The sequence below is a fragment of the Saimiri boliviensis genome, chromosome 1 (genome assembly GCF_048565385.1).
Source record: "Saimiri boliviensis isolate mSaiBol1 chromosome 1, mSaiBol1.pri, whole genome shotgun sequence".
Classification (NCBI taxonomy): domain Eukaryota; kingdom Metazoa; phylum Chordata; class Mammalia; order Primates; family Cebidae; genus Saimiri; species Saimiri boliviensis.
In genome coordinates this window covers 144,455,909-144,475,442 of record NC_133449.1, presented here as the reverse complement: position 1 = coordinate 144,475,442, position 19,534 = coordinate 144,455,909, and the positions used below count along the sequence as shown (strand labels likewise).

Sequence of the window (19,534 nt, the reverse complement as noted above, 5' to 3'; positions counted from 1 at the left end):
TAAAGTGTACAATTTAGTGTGTGTGTTTTTTTTTTTATGTTCAAAAAGTCATGCAACCATCACCAATATCTAATTCCAGAACATTTTCATTGTTTCAGAGAAACCCTGTACCCAAAGCAAGACCAGGCTCTGTGGAGGGACAAGGACATCATCCACAGTGCATGCCGCATAGAATGTATTTGGGGACAAGAAGGAGAAAGGGAATAAAAAGCTAGGGAAGGAGAAGTGAATTGTGTGATGAGAGCCTGGAGAAGCTGGAGAGGAATGTGGTGTAAAGGACAGAGCCCTGCCTTCCCGTGGCCAGGAAGGCAGGGTCTTCAGGCAGACTGCTGGGAGAATGGTGGGGGAGACGGGGTGACTCCAGAGAGCAGGTGAATTTGGGAGTGGGTGAAGGAATTCAAGAGGGCAGTGGCCACTGCTGTGAGGTACTGGATGAGGCCCTGAGAAGGTCTGCAGTGACTCATTGGAGGGGGGGGAGGGGAAATGGCCACTGGGAGAGAGAAGGTGGCTGTTCTAGCCCCAAGAAAAATGTGGTAGGGACAGCACCTGTGGGGGCCTCACCAGCCAGCCTCTGCTGCTGCTTGGCCTCTTCAAGACTGTTCTTCAGCTTCTGGACCTCTGTCTGCAGGGCCTCGCACTCCACCTCCTTGGATTTGTCCTGCTTAGCCTCCTTGACGGTCATTTCAAGTTCTGTGGTCATGCACTGCTGCTTCTCCAGCTCCTTTTCCTTTTTCAGGAGGCAGTTCTGAACCTGTGCCAGTTTCTTCTCCAGCTCACACAGCATTTCATCTTTCTCTTGGAGTAACTGAAGAGAGCAAAGTGCAAATGCTGAGATAGGTCTGAGCGGCAGTGGGTGAAGGCAGTGAGAGGTTGTCTCAAGCCCTCATCCAAGCCAGCAGCATCCCCTGCCTGGACGTTACACGAATCTCCCTGCCTTCCCTCCTGTTCTCCTCAAGCTATTCTCCACCTAGTCGAGAGAGGGAGTCTTTATTATTATTTTTGAGATGGAGTCTCTCTCGCTCACCCAGGCTGGAGTGCAGTGGCACGATCTTGGCTCACTGCAACCTCCCAGGTTCAAGTGATTCTCAAGCCTCCCAAGTAGTTGGGATGACAGGTGTCTGCCACCACGCCCAGCTAATATTTGTATTTTATAGTAGAGATGGGACCTCACCATGTTGGCCAGGCTGGTCTCGATTTCCCAACTTCAAGTGATCCACCTGCCTCGGCCTCCCAAAGTGTTGAGATTACAGGTGTGAGCCACCGTGCCCAGCCTTTTTAGTTGAGTTTAATTTTAGTTTTTGAGGCAGGGTCTCACTCTGTTGCTCAGGCTGGAGTGCAGTGGTACGATAGTAGCTCAATGCAACCATGACCTCCTGGACTCAAGCGATTCTCCCACCTCAGCCTCCCTGTTACAGCAGGTGGCTAGTCAGGTGTGAGCAGGGCAGGAGAGGGCTCCCCTGCGACATACACCAGGGTTGTCAGGCGATCATCAGGTGATGGTCAGGAGGTTAACTGTCTCGCTAAAGTAATAATTGGTCACAGCTGGTGCCAGGGACAGGCTGTCTATGAATAGATAGAAAACATCTGACACTAGGATCAGCGGATTCCTGGTAAGATCTCAGGAGTTGGGAGAGTGGTGAGAAGTAATGCAGGACCCCAGAAGTAGGCCATGTTATAAAACCCCAAGTCAAGGGGTCAAATGGCACACTTGGTCTCTCAAGCCACCGGCTTCACCCTCTTCTAGTGTACTTTCCTTCCTTTCATTACCACTCTAAGGCTTTTAAAATACGTTCACTCCTTCCTGCTCTAAAACGTGCCTCAGTCTCTCCTTCTGCCTAATGCCCCTCAGTCAAATTCTTTCTGCTGAGGAGGCAAGATTTGAGGTTGCTACAGACCATATGGATAACTACCACTGCTAACATCCTGAGTAGCTGGGACTACAGGCGTGTGCCACCACACTCAGCTAGTTTAAAAATTTTTTGCAGAGATGGGGTCTCACCATGTTGCCCAGGCTGGTCTCAGTCTCCTGAGCTCAAGTGATCCTCCTTCCTTGGCTTCTCAAAGTTCTGAGATCACAGACATGAGCCACTGCATCCAGCTAGAGAGGGGGGTCTTAAAAGTGCAAAGCAGATCTTTTGCCTCAGCTCAAAATCCTCCACTGGCTTCCATCTCTTAGAAAAAGGAGGAAGTCCTTACAATCACCCCACGGTCTGGTCCTAGGCTACCTGTCTGACCTCACCCCTTGCCACCCCCACCCCTCTCTGCTTCCACTTATCTCCTGGAACAGCCCAAGCAGACTCCACCTTAGGACCTTTGCACTTGCTGTTCCCTCTGCTTGGAATTTTCTTCCTGAAGACCTCTGCCTGGGTGGCTCCCTCACTTCCTTCAAATCTCTGCCCGAATGTCACCTTATCAGAAAGGACTTCTCTGACCATCCTGTGTAAAACACCCACCAAGCTGTTTGAGGGATTTATCAGTGTCTGACATGGATATGTCAGTATTATGTATTAATTTTGTTTACTGGCTATCTCCCCCCACAGGAGTGTAAGCTCCATAAGAGGAGGGATGTTGCAGATTTTACATATTCTTAGCATTGAGAACAGTGCTTGGCATATCTTAGGGCTCAAAAATATTTGTGGAGTGAATATACGAATGACTCGAGGCTCTTTACCCAGACTCCGTGCTTTGTCATCGTCTCTCCAAATGCCTCTGTTTTGATGGGCATATCTCCTCTGTGCCTTGACACAGGAGGTTTTCATGACCAGCCAGTCTATCAACTGGATTATTCTTCTCTTTATTTGAGACTGAGTTTTGCTCCTGTTACCCAGGCTGGAGGGCAGTAGGGCAATCTCAGCTCACTGCAACCTCCCCTCCTGGCTTCAATGGCTTGAGGAAGCCCCTCAGCCTCCCAAGTAGCTGGTATTATAGGTGTGCACCACCATGCCCGGCTAATTTTGTAATTTTTTTTTTTTTTTTAGTAGAGATGGGGTTTCACCATGTTGGTCAGGCTGGTCTCTAACTCCTGACCTCAAGGGATCCACCCGCCTCAGCCTCCCAAAATGCTGGGATTAAAAGCGTGAGCCACCGCACCCAGCCCTCAACTGGATTATTTTTAATAGCTCTGACAGAAGTTCAGAGTCGGAATAGTGCTGATTATAAAAGTTTGCACTGGGGCCGGGCACAGTGGCTCAAGCCTGTAATCCCAGCACTTTGGGAGACCGAGGCGGGTGGATCACGAGGTCAAGAGATCAAGACCATCCTGGTCAACATGGTGAAACCCCGTCTCTACTAAAAATACAAAAATTAGCTGGGCATGGTGGCGCGTGCCTGTAATCCCAGCTACTCAGGAGGTTGAGGCAGGGGAATCGCCTAAACCCAGGAGGCGGAGGTTGCGGTGAGCCAAGATTGCGCCATTGCACTCCAGCCTGGGTAACAAGAGCGAAACTCCGTCTCAAAAAAAAAAAAAAAAAGTTTGCATTGGTTTCACGTGCTTTCTCTTCTTGGTTCCATTTCTAGACTTTTCCAGGAACTTGATTTATGTTGGCAGCAACAGTTCTTTTAGGGCACAGCTCCATTAATATTGTCAAACTGCCTATTTACATATTCATAAGATATTTGTAATTTTTTGTTTTGTGTTTTTTGAGACAGGGTTTGTTTTTGTTTTTTGAGACAGGGTCTTATTCTAGTGTCCGGGCTGAAGTGCACAGCATGATCACGACTCACTGCAGCCTCCACCTCCGGGGCTCAAGTGATCCTCTGGCTTCAGCCTCCCAAGTAACTGGGACTACAGGCGTATGCCACCACACTCAGGTACTTTGTATTTTTTGTAGAGACAGGGTTTCATCATGTTGCCCAGGCTAGTCTCAAACTCCTGGGCTCAAGAGATCTCCCCACCTCGGCCTCCTAAAGTGCTGGAATTACAGGCATAAGCCACCAGGCCCAGCCAGATGTTTGTAATTTCAAAAAGTGAAATTCACTTGAAATTCTCAATAAGGCTACCTGTTATATCATTTCCTTCTACCATCAAGCATAAAAATAGTATAAGGGAACAATGTAAGTAAGTGTGTCCCAAATGCTCTTGCTACCTTGCAGGGCTTGGGAAAAGTCAGTGCCTCTGTTATGGTCCCTGTGTAATTAGATTCATTTATTACGTGTGATGAGAAATACCAAAACAATGCTGAGAATTGCGCCTGGGCCTAAAGAGCCCACTGTCTCATTTTGCTTGTGTTAAGGCTCCCGAAGCAATCACTACGGGTGAAGGCAGAACTGATTCTTGCCAGGGCATGGCCTCACAGCTGCCTCCAACTAGAGTTCCTCACTTTACCTTGTCTTTCTTCAAAGCGAGCTTTTGGGTCTCGGCGAACTGCAGCTGCAGCTCCTGCAGGCGGCACTGCAGGACGGCGAGGTCCTTATCCTTCCTCTCGATGTGGGCAGATGTCTCCTCCCTTAGCCCATGCAGGTCCAGTTCCAGCTTCATCATGTCTACCACCGGGCGGGACAGAGTGCTATGCTCAGGGGAGGGCTGGGCTTCCTTATGGCTCTCTTGCCACTACAGCCAGCAGCCCTGGTTTACCTTTCATGATGTTTTTCTTCTGTTCTGACACGGTCTCTAGTTCCATGCGCAGGTCCTTCACCAGGTTCTGGTACTCCTCCACGTTCAGGCACTGGCTGTCTTTCTGCTCCTGCAAGTGCTTCAGGATCTAGCAGACCAAAGAACAGGGCAGGATGAGGAGGTGGGGGAGAATGGAGAATGCTTTCTAAAATGCCCAGTGTCCACACACAACAGTCGGTAGGGCATAGTAGTAGAGTAATGGTTGCTGGGGGCCACGGGATGAGTGACTGCTAATGGGCATAGGGCTTCTTCTGGGGTGACACAAATGTTCTGGAATTAGGTAGTGGTGATGATTGCCCAACCTTGTGAATATACTAAAAACCAATGGTGAATTTTATACTTTGTCCATTGTATCTCAAAATTTTTTTTGAAAAACGGACTAAAACAAAAGGATATTGTAGACTTCTCAGGCTCACATGGAATATGCATAAAAGTACCATCCCTTCCTCCCTGAGATATACAGTTGTTTATGGAGTATCTATTGTGTGCCCAGCACTGTCCTCGGTGTTAGGCATGGGTCTATTAATATTTTCCAAGTAAATAATGTGGAGCAAAGGACATAGACAAATCCTTGTCCCCATGGAGCTGACCTTGTGGGTGAGATGAAGAGCATGATAAGAAGTGACTTATAGAAAATATTAACAGTTGTAAAGTACTATGGGGGAAACAGAAGAGCTAAGGGGAATGGAGGGGCATGGGTGGGGGAGGCGCATGTTGGAATTTTAAGTAGGAGCATAAGCTGGCCTCCCTGTGAAGGTGGCCTCTGAGCTGAGACTTGCTGGAGGTGAGCTTTCAGGCAGGGAGACTAGCCAGGAACACAGTCTATGGAGGGAACATGGAAGAGGTAAGTGCAGCTGGCACGGAGCAGGCGATGGGGAGAGTAGGAGATGAGGTGAGGAGCTAGGTGGTCACATCACGTGGGGTTTGGGGTCATTCTGTAAGTCCTTTGGCTTCTACTATGAAGGAGAGGGGAATGCCTTCCTCACCAAGAAAAGGCAGGAACACGTGACTGAGGAGGAGCAATTCATTGCTTGGGCATCAGGGATGTTGGGGAGAGTTATTTGTGTGATTTCAGAGCTGCCAGGAGGGAGAGCAACAGCATGATGCCAGGAGGTGACAGCTAGAGAGATTCAACACAGCCACTGCAGGACCCAGGAGTGGGCACTGCAGGGATTTGAAGCCCCACACTGTGCCATACTGGCCGAGGGGAGGAGAGGCCTGCTGGAAAAAGCTGACGTGTGGCTCTCTTTCCTGATGGTGCCCCAGGGAGCATGGGGGCTTTGGAAAGGAAATATAACACAGCAGGGGAAGGTGCATTCTGCTTCTTGGGGAAGTTTGTTTCATTTAAAAAAAAAATGGAGTCTTATGAAATTTTTTTGCTCTAGGTCAGGATGTGAATAACATGAAACTGATCTTTAAAATAAATATTGACAGATGTCCAAGGAAGAACTACAAAGTTCAATATTGATCCCTTGTTCATCCAACTTCCTGGGATTGAAAAGTCCTGGAAAGAGGAGAGTCTCCTCCTCCCCCACTAGAGAAGCCCTTGGGGAAGCTGACGTGTTGTTTACTCCCTCTGCCATCCCGCTTTGCCCCCATTTTGGTATCAGTCTTGGTGCATGCAGGCATGCCAGCACCTGCCCAGTGTGGCCTCCTGTGGCTGGCTTTGCCAGGTAGCAAGTTCATTCAGGACTGACTTATCAGGATCTCACCTAGGAGAACACCTGGCTGTGTTTTAACTCCTGGTTCATCCATTTTTTTTTGAGATGGAGTCTCACTCTGTGGCCTAGGCTTGAGTGCAGTGGCATGATCTCATAACCCTGCAACCTCGACCTCCTGGGTTCAAATGATTCTCCTGCCTCGGCCTCCCTAGTAGCTGGGACTACAGGCATGTGCCACCACACCTGGCTAATTTTTGTATTTTTAGTAGAGGTGGGATTTCTCTATGTTGGCCAGGTGGGTCTCGAACTCCTGACCTCAAGTGATCTGCTGGCCTCGGATTCCCAAAGTGCTAGGGTTACTGGCATGAGCCACCACACCTGGCCGATCAATTCTTGCTATTTGCTTACATGGTTTAACTGCTTATTTCTTACTAGAATCAACTTTTGATACTGCTTTGAATTTTGCAAACAGCAAGTTCTCAAAAAAAAAAAAAAATAAATAAAGCAGAGGGAATGAATTTGGATTAATAATCTTTTCTAAATTAGCTACTTTTCAACTCTAGCCAGAAACTGGGAGGCTAGATGGTCCTTTTGAATCTAGCAAGGCAACAGAAGTATTGTGTTGCTTAAGTGCACTGTTAGAAGAGATAGGTGCAATTCCAAAATTGAATGCTGCCTGTCTTTGGGGTTTGGCACATATTATACACAGTATAATTTTATATATTTTATTTACAAAATAAAATATTTTATAAATAAAATATATATAACTATATATTTTTATATATAACAGTATATATTTTATTTTTAATATATAACAGTATATATTTTATAACAGTGTATATTTTATTTATAAAATAAAATATAAACTATCAAATAAAAATAAAAAATAAGTAGGAAACTCCAGAATCAAAACCCCGCTCAGCCCGATCCCAGTAGGCACACATCAGCAAATTTCTCCCACCTTTTTGATGTCTTCACACTCTTCTGAGGAGCTAGGAGGGTATCTGTGTGTGGCTGTATAGGAAGCAAAGTCTGCCTGTAGTTTTATCAAAGCCTCTTCACGCTCCAGAACCTGCAAATAAGCTTAGGTCAGTTATGCTGGATGATCAGTGGAACATGCTTGTTACCATGACTATTATTTCAGAGTGTTTCTGCAGCATAAGTTTGTTGTAGAATTATATAATTCATCAGGCACTCCCTGTGGGGTAGGTAGGGAGAAGGAATTAAGCTCCCCATCTTAAATCAAGGTTCTCTAAGGCATATGTGATTTGTCTCAAGTTCATCAATGCCCACACTTGCACTTTCCCCTAAACCTCTGTGTGGTCCATTTGATGAGGCAGAAGAAGGTTCTTCAGGGGCTGTGATGAAGAGCTGTACCTAATCTATCCAGAGGACAGGATACAAAGTTTGAGAATTAAAGAAGAAATAAGAAATAAACTAAATTTTTCCTTATGGAGTATGTGACTGTGTGTATACTTTTTTTTTCCCAAAAATTAAAAAACATGAAATTTTAGTTTTAATTTTGTGCTTTTTTGAATCTGTTGAAAATAATTCAAACAAAACCCAAGCATGGAAAAGTGAAACCCCCTCTTCACTTATTCTCCCCTCTCCCACTTCCACTAAGGGAAAGGACAGTATTGAAAATTTAGTTTGTACTTATATATTAGCATTATGATCAGAGATAAAACAAAAGTAGGACTGAATGATAGATGGGACTCTGCAACTTATTCTCGACAATAAGTCACAAACCTACTTCCATGCAGCTCTTACAGATGTGCTTAGTCCTTTTTACTGGCTGCATATTATTCCACAATAGGAGTATCTCTTTAATTATTTCTCTTAATCTCTTTAATCATTTCCCCACTGATGGGCATTTAGGTTATTGTGTGAGAGATTTTAAGATTCTTTATCTCAAACTATGTGGGTGGGGAGATGCATATCACGGAGAATATGGACAAAGGTGGGGTAAGAACATATAACGCATTTGAGGATTCTTGGTGAAAAAGATTAATTTAGGTGACTCTTCATCCCTCCTTTTTTCCCCCACGTCTTGATTGTGGGTCTCTCAGAGACATGTTCTAGAAGAAGGCACTTACCAAAGCATTACTGCAGGCCAGCTTATTTCGAAGTTCTTGAATGAGATCATCCTGTTCAGAGACTTTTTGCCAGACTTCAGACAGTCGTTTCAGGGTCTCCTGATGCTCTTGAATCATGCAAGGAGAAGTGTATATCCGCACCTCTGAATGATCACCCTTGTTCTCAGGGTCCTGGGAGATTTAAAAATTAATGGGTTGGTTTTGTTTATAGTTTGTGAGTTATTTCAGAATTCCATGAGCATGGAAAATCTCTAGACCTACACTGTAAAGGTCTATGTTCATATATGGAAATCATGGTTTCCTTAACAAAAGAAAAAATACTAACTAGTGCATATACATGGTAAAAAGTCCAAATGGTTCACAAGAGTAGACATTGAAAGGTAAGTCTTCCTACATCCTAACTATGACTCAGGTCCCCTTCTTGATGACAATCCATGTTACCAGCTTTTTGGATATCATTCTGAAATATTTTATGCATATTTATATATGCATATATGGATATGCATATAACTCTCACTTTTTTCTTACAAATGAGTCTTTTTTTTTTTTTTTTCTGAGACAGCCTCACTCTGTCGTCCAGGCTGGAGCGCAGTGGCGCTATCTTGGCTCATTGCAACATCCACCTTCTGGATTCAAGTGATCCCCTGCCTCAGCCTCTCAAGTAGCTGGAATTACAGGCATGCACCACCATGGCTCGCTAATTTTTTGTATTTTTACTAGAGACAGGGTTTCACCATGTTGGCCAGGCTGGTCTCAAACTCCTAAGCTCAGGTGATTCACCTGCTTCAGCCTTTCAAAGTGCTGGGATTACAGGCAAGAGCCACCATACTCGGCCAACAAATGAGTCTTTCGTATAGTATTTAAACATTGTGTTTTCACTTGACAATTTATTTATGATAGTTTTCATATTGTTACTTGTTGATCTGTCTTACTCCTCTTTTAAAGTGAATTTCAAATTACACAAGTAACTATATTTATATTGTATCTCTAAAACATTGTAACACTACAGGTAAATTTGAATTTTTCTTTGACCATCACTTCTAATTTCATTCTCTCTCTACTTTCCAGAGATGACAGTCTGTGCATATTTCTCTAGAACTTTTTACTATATTTACATAATATAAATGAATCTGTACAATATAAATTATGTTGGCTTTTTAAAACATAAAAAAATTTGTTTACTCATCAAGATGTGTTAGAGATTTGTCAATGGTAGCACATGTGTTACTATCTTGTTCTTTTAAATTGCTTTTAAATGTGTTGATCTGGTTTCCTATAGATGAGAATATAGGTTGTTTCCATATTTTTTTTTTGAAACAAAGCTGAAAGGAATGCTTCTGCATATAAATCTTTGAGTATTTATTCTGGTAATTGTGTCCATTAAATTCATAGCAGTAGGACTGCCAGATCATATTTAAACTTGGATATTGTACTATTGTCCTTCAAATAAATTGTACCACTGAACACTGTCACCAACATGAGTATGGCTGTTTTCCTAGAACCATGTTTGTTTGTTTGTTTTAAACGTCTTTCCCTAGATCATTTGCAATCATGCATGACTGCTGCTGCCCTCTTATTGGTTTGCATTCATAAAGGGGTAAATTTGACATACATGGTGAAAAAAAAAAAGAGCAAAGCATTCTGGTTTGGATGGTAGATCCTTTCCCCATTAAACTTGTCTCCCTAACTGGGCTTTTTCAGGCAAAGTTAGGAGTAGTTCATGTTCACTAAGCATGGAAGCCTCCCATGAGCAAGCTGCAGGAAGACCAGGCGGAAATCTAAAATGGACTGTAAATAACATTCATGTAGATAATGCAGAGTCTGTTTAGGCAAATGACTGGAAAACATAACAGCGAAGCTAACAAGGAAGACGATATCTACAGGTTTCAATATGTTCTTAATACTATAGGATGAAAAATGAAAATTAATTTAAAAGGAATAGGAGAAAGATTCTCCGAAGTGAAGAAAAATGTAGATCTTCAGACTAAAAGGGTTAATGAAGTGTTGAGTGGCTTAAGAAATAAACTAGGCCAGGCGCGGTGGCTCAAGCCTGTAATCTCAGCACTTTGGGAGGCCGAGGCGGGTGGATCACGAGGTCGAGAGATCGAGACCAACCTGGTCAACATGGTGAAACCCCGTCTCTACTAAAAATACAAAAAATTAGCTGGGCATGGTGATGCGTGCCTATAATCCCAGCTACTCAGGAGGCTGAGGCAGGAGAATTGCCTGAACCCAGGAGGCGGAGGTTGCGGTGAGCAGAGATCGCGCCATTGCACTCCAGCCTGGGTAACAAGAGCGAAACTCCGTCTCAAAAAAAAAAAAAAAAAAAAAAAGAAATAAACTAAAACACCCTGAGCCTAAAAACCTCCAGTGTTCAAAAAACAGGTAATCTACAAAAAATGAGAAATACATTGACATCTAATAATGCATCTTTAATACTGGGTGGTACAAGGAAATGCGGCAGTATTTTCGAAGACTTAAGGGAAGGTGCTATTGAAAGTTTGTATATCCAGCCAAACTAGCATTCAAGGATGATGACAGAATAAACCTTGTTCAGACATGGGAATATTGAGAAATTCTGCCACCAACAATTGTTTCTGAAAGAATTAAGAAGGAATTATTTACAGCAAAAGGAAAACTCCAAGAATGCAGAAGACATGAAGGGACTGCCGAGCACAGTAATGAGAAACAGTTGGGTTTATTTGTAATATTAAAGAAATAGATATTTCCTATGTAATATAAACAGTTCCAGAGATTTAAAAGAACGTAAAAATCTTTCCAACTCATTATATAGAATGGCATAATCCAGGCACCAATAGGCGAGGAAAGTACAAAAATTTAAGCCATCAAACTAACCTCGTTTCTGAAAATGGATGCAAAAAATAAACTTTTAACAAAAGTAGTAAAACATATTAAAATTATTAATAATATATTATGATCAAGTGGTATTTATTCCAGGAACATAATTGTTCAATATATGAAAATCTATTCATGTAATCTGCTTCATTGAAGGATAGATGCTAATAAAAACATCTGATAAAATTCAACATTCATTCCTAATAACAATTCTTGATAAGCTAAATATAAACAGTTATACTTACAATTTGAAAAAGGCTATTAAAAAGAAGCCAAGAACAGGCATTATACTTAATAGTGAAATACTAGAAATACTTTCTTTACAGTGAGGACCAAAGCAGAGAGGCCACAATTCTACATTGCTCTAGAGGTGCTGGTCAATGTGATAAGTTGGAAAACAAGTTGAGTAAATTTTGAAAGGGAAAGCAATTTAAGAAAATCCAAGACAGTCAAGTGAAAATCTGGTGAAAGGGCTCAGTAAGGTGGCAGGAGAAGAGAGAAGTTTTCCTATATATCAGTAATAATTAATACAATTAAGCGGGCGCGCAGACATGGCTGCGGCGGTTTCGGCGGCGGCCGCGGGCTGCGCCAGGGCCTGAGAGCCCAGCGCCCTCCCGCGGGGCCGCCCGCCAGTCCGCGCCGTCCGAGGGTGCTCTGGCCGGGCGCCTCTCGCTTCCCGGTCACCCGGGGCTTCCCCCTAAGCAGCCTCCCTTGGCCAAATTGCTGCGAAGCCCTCGTCAGGGGGCGCCAAGGAGCCAGGGGAAAACCGTGAGGCGCCGGCAGGAGCCTCCCGGAGGTGCTACCCCCACCTCCCACCTCCCTACGCCCCGCCCGGAGGTTGGGGCTTTGAAGGATGCAGCCGGGGAAAACATTAACTTTTGAGCTACGTCCAGAATAGCATCATCTACATGGTTATTCCCTACTCCTAGGATATCAGAAAACCTTTGATAACTAATTGAGAAAATGCAGAAGATCTTGCAGACAGATGAAATTACCAATACACAAGCTTTTAGAAAAGGAAAGAGGAAAAGGACAGAGACAATGGACTCAGAAAACGGAAATAGTGACATGGATAAAGGACAGAGAGACCCATATTCAGGAAATGCCTTTCTGCCTGGTGAAAGCTCCAGTGAGGATGAGGAGCCTTTAGCAGAATTGTCAAAGGAAGAATTGTGCGCCAAAATAAAAAGCCTGAAAGAAAAACTAACAAATACCCGGAAAGAAAACAGCCGACTTCGACAGTCTTTGGTCATGCTTCAAGTGTTACCACAAGCAGTCACCGAGTTTGAAGAACTGGTTGGCATGGCTGAGGCTCTGCTTAAGGGTGGAGGAACCATGTCTACATCTGCATCCACCCTCTGGAGAGCAACCAACAACTCCTCACCAGATTCATTGGCCTCGACCTGTAGTAATTCTAATTCGAATTCCAGTTCACCAGTTTCCTTAAAGCCTGAGGAAGAGCATCAGACTGATGAGAAACAGTTCCAGATTGAAAAATGGCAGATTGCCCGTTGTAATAAGAGCAAGCCTCAGAAGTTTATTAATGATTTAATGCAAGTACTTTACACAAATGAATACATGGCCACTCACAGCCTGACAGGGGCAAAATCCTCTACTTCAAGGGACAAAGCTGTAAAAGCAGCTATGAATCAGAATGAAGTTCAAGAAATCATAGGAGTAACAAAACAATTATTTCCCAATACGGATGATGTTTCAATAAGGAGAATGATAGGGCAGAAGCTAAACAACTGTACCAAGAAGCCAAATTTAAGCAAAAATCTTAACTCTCAGGATATTAAATAGATCCTTTTGGTATTACGGGTATCTGAAACAAAGCACCTTCAGTTCTAAATCTAACATTGGATTTTGTTGGAGAATCTGCAAAATTCCTGGCAGTGAGCAAAGACAGACATGTGCGGTGACAGGCTGTAAGACATATGTAACATTGCTGAACTCTCCTAAGGGACCAACAAGCTTGCTGAAGAAGCTGCATGTAGATTCCACCCTCAGAACTAGTGATGCATCAAATCAGTGAATTTCTTCCAGTCAAATAAGCATGCAATATGGTTTCTTTGGAAATAAGCATTTCTCAATCCCCAAATACCCCTCTATACAGTTAATTTAACCATGTAGTCAGATGTCTTATCATAGCAGCCAAAACTTCAGCCCATACGATTTATTATCAGCCCATACATTTATTATTACCAATAACTTCCCATTATAGTTTTTGGATCTTTAGCGTAAGCATGTGTTTGTAACAGTAAACAGTGAAATAATTAATGTTGACAAATATGAGAACAAAAAAATCAGCCCAAAATCTGATAATCATGTCTAACCAAGTAATAATGTTTTAGCAATAAAATTGCAGGATTAGTCTGTTATCTAAAAATGCATAAAGCAGGAATATGAAAAAATGACAACAGCAAGATTTTTTATTTTAATATTAGACAGTTCCACCACACTTCTGAAGAATAAACCCAAATTCTGGTGATTGTTAAAACAATGCATCAGTTTTCAGGGAAATATTTTTGTTTGTTTATTTACCAGATATGTTTTAACTTTGTATTGCCCAAATTATGTTAAATACAGATGTGTAATATAAACCATCAGTATCAACTAAAACATCCTATATTTATAACTTGATATATAGTTGGTCGATTACATTGCTATACTGCTTAGTTTTAACTAGTTTATTTTCATTGTAGCAGAAGAAAAGTGAATTGAAAAGAAAATTATATGGGTTTGATAATCACACACACACAAATACCGTTTTGTAACTCAACAAAAGATAGAAAATTCTTCATCCAAAAGCTTCTTGCTTGATGTCAGATTGTCACATGTGACCACTCTGCGATGTGAAGCCATGCTTCTTCAGTGCACAAAGTCATGTTTAAACTTGAAAAGGAGGATGCTACAGTAGTTTCAAAGATCAGTATTGTGGACCCAGGAAACGTTCCGTAAGTCTTGCTTGTTCACAATGTGATTGTACAAAATACATGTTCTTAAGGAAATAACTTATGTAACATTTGCTACTTTTACTTAAACATAAATAAATCACATTGAAAAGATTAAAAAAAAATACAATTAAGCTGGGCATGGTGGCTCACACCTGTAATCCCAGCACTTTGAGAGGCTGAGGTAGGCAGATCACTTTAGGTTAAGAGTTTAAGTACAGCCTGGCCAACATGGCAAAACCCTGCCTCTTCAAAAATACAAAAATTAGCTGGCTGTGGTAACACGCGCCTGTAGTACCAGCTACTTGGAAGGCTGAGGCAGAAGAATCGCTTGAACTCAAAACACAGAGGTTGCAATCAGCAGAGACTGCCTCACTGCACTCCAGACTGGGCGACAGAGTGAGACTTTGTCTCAAAAAAAATTAGTAAAATTAAATGTATAAAAGATCCCATTTATAAAACCAATAACACAGAAATATGTCTAGGAATAAACATAGCAAGAAATATGTGAGATCTACAGAGAAAAGTACAAAATCTTACTGAAGGACACAAGAAAACTTGCATAAAAGTAGAAATATGTCATGTTCCACAGGGCATGCTAATTTCCCCCAAATTAATACATAATTTGAAAGTTGGTCAACATAAATCTAAATTTCATTAAGAGAAGAAATTAAAAAATGGCCAAGAAACAAATGGAAAGTGTAGAAGAGTGAAGGAGGACCTGTCCTAAAAAGATCTATTAAAACAAGCTACCAGTTATGGTCACTAGAAAACTCTGACACTGGAGCAGAAACTAGCAGAATGATAAAAAGAATACAGAGTGCAGAGAAGGTCCTGGGTGCAGAAGAATCCGTGTGGAAGGGTTGGGATGTTCAATAAATGGTTTTGGGACCATTGGAGATCCATTTAAATAATAAAATTAGAGACTTATGTCATTATACATATAATATATATATTCCAGATGGACTAAAGATAAAAACATAAAAGTGCAAATTATAAAAGTGCTAACAGAAAATATACAATAAACTTTTACAATCTTGAGGGTAATGAAGGCCTTTTTAAGCAAGACATAAAACCTAGAATTTATAAAGAAGGAGTGATGGATTCAACTTCTTCTTTATAAAGAATTAAAATCTTCTGTATGATGAAAAATACCGTTAATAAAGTAAAATGAAAAGTTACAGACTGGGAGAAAATATTTGCAACATATGTAATGAAGCATTATTACCTGTAATATATTAAGAAGCTCCTATAAACCAATACAAAAAAGACTAACAATCCAGTAAAAAAATGGGTTAACAAGGAATTCATAAAACAGAAATCCATATGACCAATATGCTTTTGAATAGTGCTCAATACTTCATTAGTGTGGTGGAGACTGCTGGGCCTTCCAGATCCCCTTTGGCAATGAAGGACTTACTGCCTTTCTGGGGGATTGTAGGGGCTGAAGAAAACTGCTTTGCCCAAGGCCAAGCACATCCCATAACTGATCAACATGGAGGCTTAAAGGCCAGCTCCCTTCCCTTCAGCAAGGCTCTGAAGGTTCATCCCGCCCGTTGTTCTGTGGGGTTGGCGGAGGCCTTTGTTGAGACTGCATCCTGGATTCTTCCTTTGCCCAACCTTGGTTTCCTCTCCTTCCTTTTACAGGTGTTAATACCAAGAGTTCTCCCAGAAATGTCCTGCACACTACTGTGTCCTAGAATTGGCTTCTTGGGGAACCCAACCTGCAACTATTAGAACTAAGGAAATGAAAATTGTAATCAGTGAACATTTTCCCCCTACCCATCAGGGTTTAGCACAACCTTAAAAGGATGAAAACATGTAGTGTGGATGGGTGTGGGAAAATACACTCTCTTAATTATTGTTGGTAAAAGTGTAAACTGGTAGAACCTTTTTGGCATATAACTTAGAAGTATCTTCAAACAATAAAAATAAGCATATTCTTTGGTCCAGCAATCACATTTCAAGAATTATCCAACAGAAATAGGAAGTTAATTACAGCTTGTTTGTAAAAGAGAGGAAAACACAGGTCAGTAGGTGGTACATCCATACTACCAAATACAAGGTAGTAAGTAAATTAAATTGTTAAGATGTGCATTTTAGGCTGGGCGCGGTGGCTCATGCCTGTAATCCCAGCACTTTGGGAGGCTGAGGTGGGTGGATCACATGAGGTCAGCAGTTCGAGACCAACTTGGCCAACATAGCGAAACCTTGTCTCTACTAAAAATCCAAAAATTAGCTGGGCATGGTGGTGTAGCTGTAGTCTCAGCTACTCTAGAGGCTGAGTTGGGAGAATCACTTGAACCTGGTAGGAGGAGGCCACAGTGAGCCAAGATCACACCACTGCACCCCAGCCTTGGCAACAGAGCAAGACCCTGTCTCCAAAAAAAAAAAAAAAGTGCATTTTAAAAGTAAATTGTAAAACCACATTGATAAATAACCACTTAGGTAAAAAGAACCTCCTGCCCATTTATATATGTATCTGTATATAGCACAAGCCCCTAGCGGATTCTCAACACATGATTCAAGTGATTGATTACCTAAGAAGAGGAGAATGATGGGGAAGAGGTTTAAGGCAGACTTTCATATTTAATCTCTGTACTTCTGTCTAGAGAGCCTATAATAATTGTATTGCTTGTGTAATTAAAGCAGCAATTAAAAGAAAAGAGAAACAAATCAGGTGTTTTGACTCTTCTTTTCCCGTATTTCATAGCTTTTTCCTCCGATTTGATCTTGAAATTGTGGTTTTCATGAGTACTGTGGTTTAGTAGAGCCCCCTGCCGGGCCCCCATGAGAACCAAGAAAAGACTGGACCTTGTTAGGGAGAGCTGCTGGCATTAACATATGTGAAATGAAGAGGAAGGAAGCAGGGTTGAGCAGAGGGAGATGAGCTGTGACGCAATCTCAACAGAGGCTTGGCCAACCCCATGGGGAACTGCGGGTTGGAGCTTATTTGGTAATTCTCTTTTGGCCTTATTTGAAGTGGTGGCTCTTTGTATTAATTAAAGAGTCTCAAAATTGTGAAGAAGCAATCTTTCAGGGGATGTGAAAGCTGGAGGTTCAAAAGCTGAGGTCTACAAAATCAAGGGCAGGAAGTGGTATCTGGGTTAAGGTTTGGGTTTCCAGTGGAGGAGGCTGGGACTGTCTGAGGGGACCACTTGGGAGCATGTCCACTTGCCTGGACTGAATGGCATGGCTTAAGTCCTACCTGACTGATGATCCCACTGAGCTCCCCTTCCAACATCTTCACTTGGCATTCTAGTAATTCGATGTTGCTTAGGGAAGACTGGTATTTATCCCTGTAGAGGTTTAAGCTCCTTTCTAGGGAGGCAATCTTGTCCCCGGCCAAGGCGAGTTGCTCCTGTGCCAAATGGAGCTTCTCCTCTGTGCTCTTGTTGTGATTTCCCATTTCCTCCTCATAAAGAATCACCTGTAGGTGTAGGAATAAATCCATATTGAGCCCATGGAATCATCTAATGAGGAAAGGATGTGGTTTTAAGACTCCCTGCAAAGAAGTCTTGTATCTAAACCAGAAGACCAGATGAACAGAAAGAAGAGAGGCTGCACAGATCTGAAAGCTACAGTATATATCAAGATGTTAATGACTAGAAATAAAAAAAGATGGCCATAGTTAGAGGTAAGCTCCTTCAAGGCAGGGACCATATTTATTTCCCATCCTGCCCAGCATGTGGTAGGAGTTCAATAGATACTCGCTAGTTGATTAATAGGGATGAATTTGTATAGCTCCATTTTTTTTTAAGGGCTTGTAATGCCAGTATTCTTTCTTTCCCAGGCATTCTCTAGAGGTCAAATTTCAAATTTAGAAAATGGAGACTTCCTCCTGCACACAGGACCATGCCAACCAAGTTTCCAAGAGACAGGTAGGGACCATGACCCAAAGTTCCTCTGGGATTTGCACAGTCCTTATTTAGATTTCTTTTATTCCTCAGCAAGTAGTCAACCAACTGACATATTTATTGAAAGCTCATGAGCATTGTGTTAAGTACAGAGGTGATATATACATATATTAGACATATGCTCACCCCTCAAAGAATTTAAAACTTTCACAATCTTGGGGAGATAAGATTTAAAATGAGTAAACAGTTGCAGGTAGTTGAGTGTGCTAAATTGCATGACTTGAATTTTATGTGTTGAAGGAGTTAACAGCAGAAGAGTCATTAAGGAAGGCTTCATATTAGTTCAAATAATCCAACATAGAATGCTGATAGAACACGTTCCATTAGTTGAAGCTAATTATAATTGCTGCTTGTCATTTGAGATTCTTCTTAGGAAAGGATAATTTCGTGTAAGGTGTCCACTATGTAAGAAGAATAGGAGAGGAATATTTTATATCCAAATATTGTAACTGAAGCTGTCAGTGGCCAGCCCATATCCCCTGGGCGCTTGCTATTTATTTGCAAGCTAACCCCATTCCCACTGCAAGCTTATTCAACTCTGCCGGAGGGCTTCTCTGACCACAGGAGCGCTTACAGTCAGAGAGGCAAGACAGGGTAGATTAGAAGGACTTGGGAGTTAATGCCCTCAGGAGAAGCCCTCAACCAATGACTGGGGTGTGTTGGTGGGTTCACTCTGAGGCATGTTCTACGCTATCTCTAAGAGTTCTCCAGAGGGACTGAGCAAGCAGTCTGCTCAATACTGATGTCCTTTATGTGCTCCCTGTTCTTTGACTCACTTGCTCATGTGCTTCCAGGAACCATCTCCGGAATTAGTTACTTGTATTTATATCCTTGTCTTAGAGTCTGCTGCGTAGTGAACCCAACCTTAGAGAGAAGTTTGATGAGGCTGTGTGAGACACTGGGGGAACTTGGCAGAATGCTAAAGTGATTTTCTCAATGCTTTCCCGGTTTGGGATCTTAACTGACTGTTATTTGCAAAGTCCCATATTTACTCTCCTACTCTTCCTTAGTAATAGAACCTTGACTTTACTGGGGGCAGCAATGCACCTCCTAAAACACCACATTTCTTATGCTTCCTAGAAAGTAGCTGTTGCCATGTGACTAATTCTGGTCAGCAATAGTTAAATGAAGGTGTTTGTGGCTTCTGGAAAGTGTCCTTAAAAGGAGGGGAATGTGTCTTTCCCTTCCACCCTTGTCACCTGGTCCCCTGGCCATTTATCTGGATTATTTGGAACAAGGATGTGGCTGGGCATGGTGGCTCACGCCTGTAACCCCAGGCATGATTTGGGAGGTTGAGATGGGCAGATCACCCAAGGTCAGGTGTTGAAGACCACCCTGGCCAACATGGTAAAACCCCATCTCTACTAAAAATACAAAAATTAGCCTGGTGCGCTGGCGTGTGCCTGTAATCCCAGTTACTCAGGAGGCTGAGATGGCA

The 19,534-nt window shown here is 42.4% G+C and overlaps 2 protein-coding genes across 2 annotated transcripts in view; one reads left to right on the top strand and one right to left on the bottom strand.

The window, feature by feature from the left end:
- Positions 1 to 19,534, bottom strand: part of PMFBP1 (polyamine modulated factor 1 binding protein 1) — a 78,424-nt gene that overhangs the window by 21,981 nt on the left and 36,909 nt on the right. Inside the window, exons 6-11 of the mRNA XM_074405686.1 lie at positions 17,388 to 17,609; positions 8,370 to 8,540; positions 7,235 to 7,345; positions 4,574 to 4,700; positions 4,325 to 4,482; positions 562 to 805 (exon numbers count right to left, since the gene is read on the bottom strand). Of these exons, the coding sequence (XP_074261787.1) occupies positions 562 to 805; positions 4,325 to 4,482; positions 4,574 to 4,700; positions 7,235 to 7,345; positions 8,370 to 8,540; positions 17,388 to 17,609 (1,033 nt within the window). The remainder of the gene's footprint in view (positions 1 to 561; positions 806 to 4,324; positions 4,483 to 4,573; positions 4,701 to 7,234; positions 7,346 to 8,369; positions 8,541 to 17,387; positions 17,610 to 19,534) is intronic.
- On the top strand, positions 11,763 to 14,298 carry LOC101034274 (BEN domain-containing protein 6). The gene has a single exon (XM_003939962.4). The coding sequence runs from the start codon at positions 12,189 to 12,191 to the stop codon at positions 13,026 to 13,028; it is 840 nt and encodes a 279-aa protein (XP_003940011.2). The 5' UTR covers positions 11,763 to 12,188; the 3' UTR covers positions 13,029 to 14,298.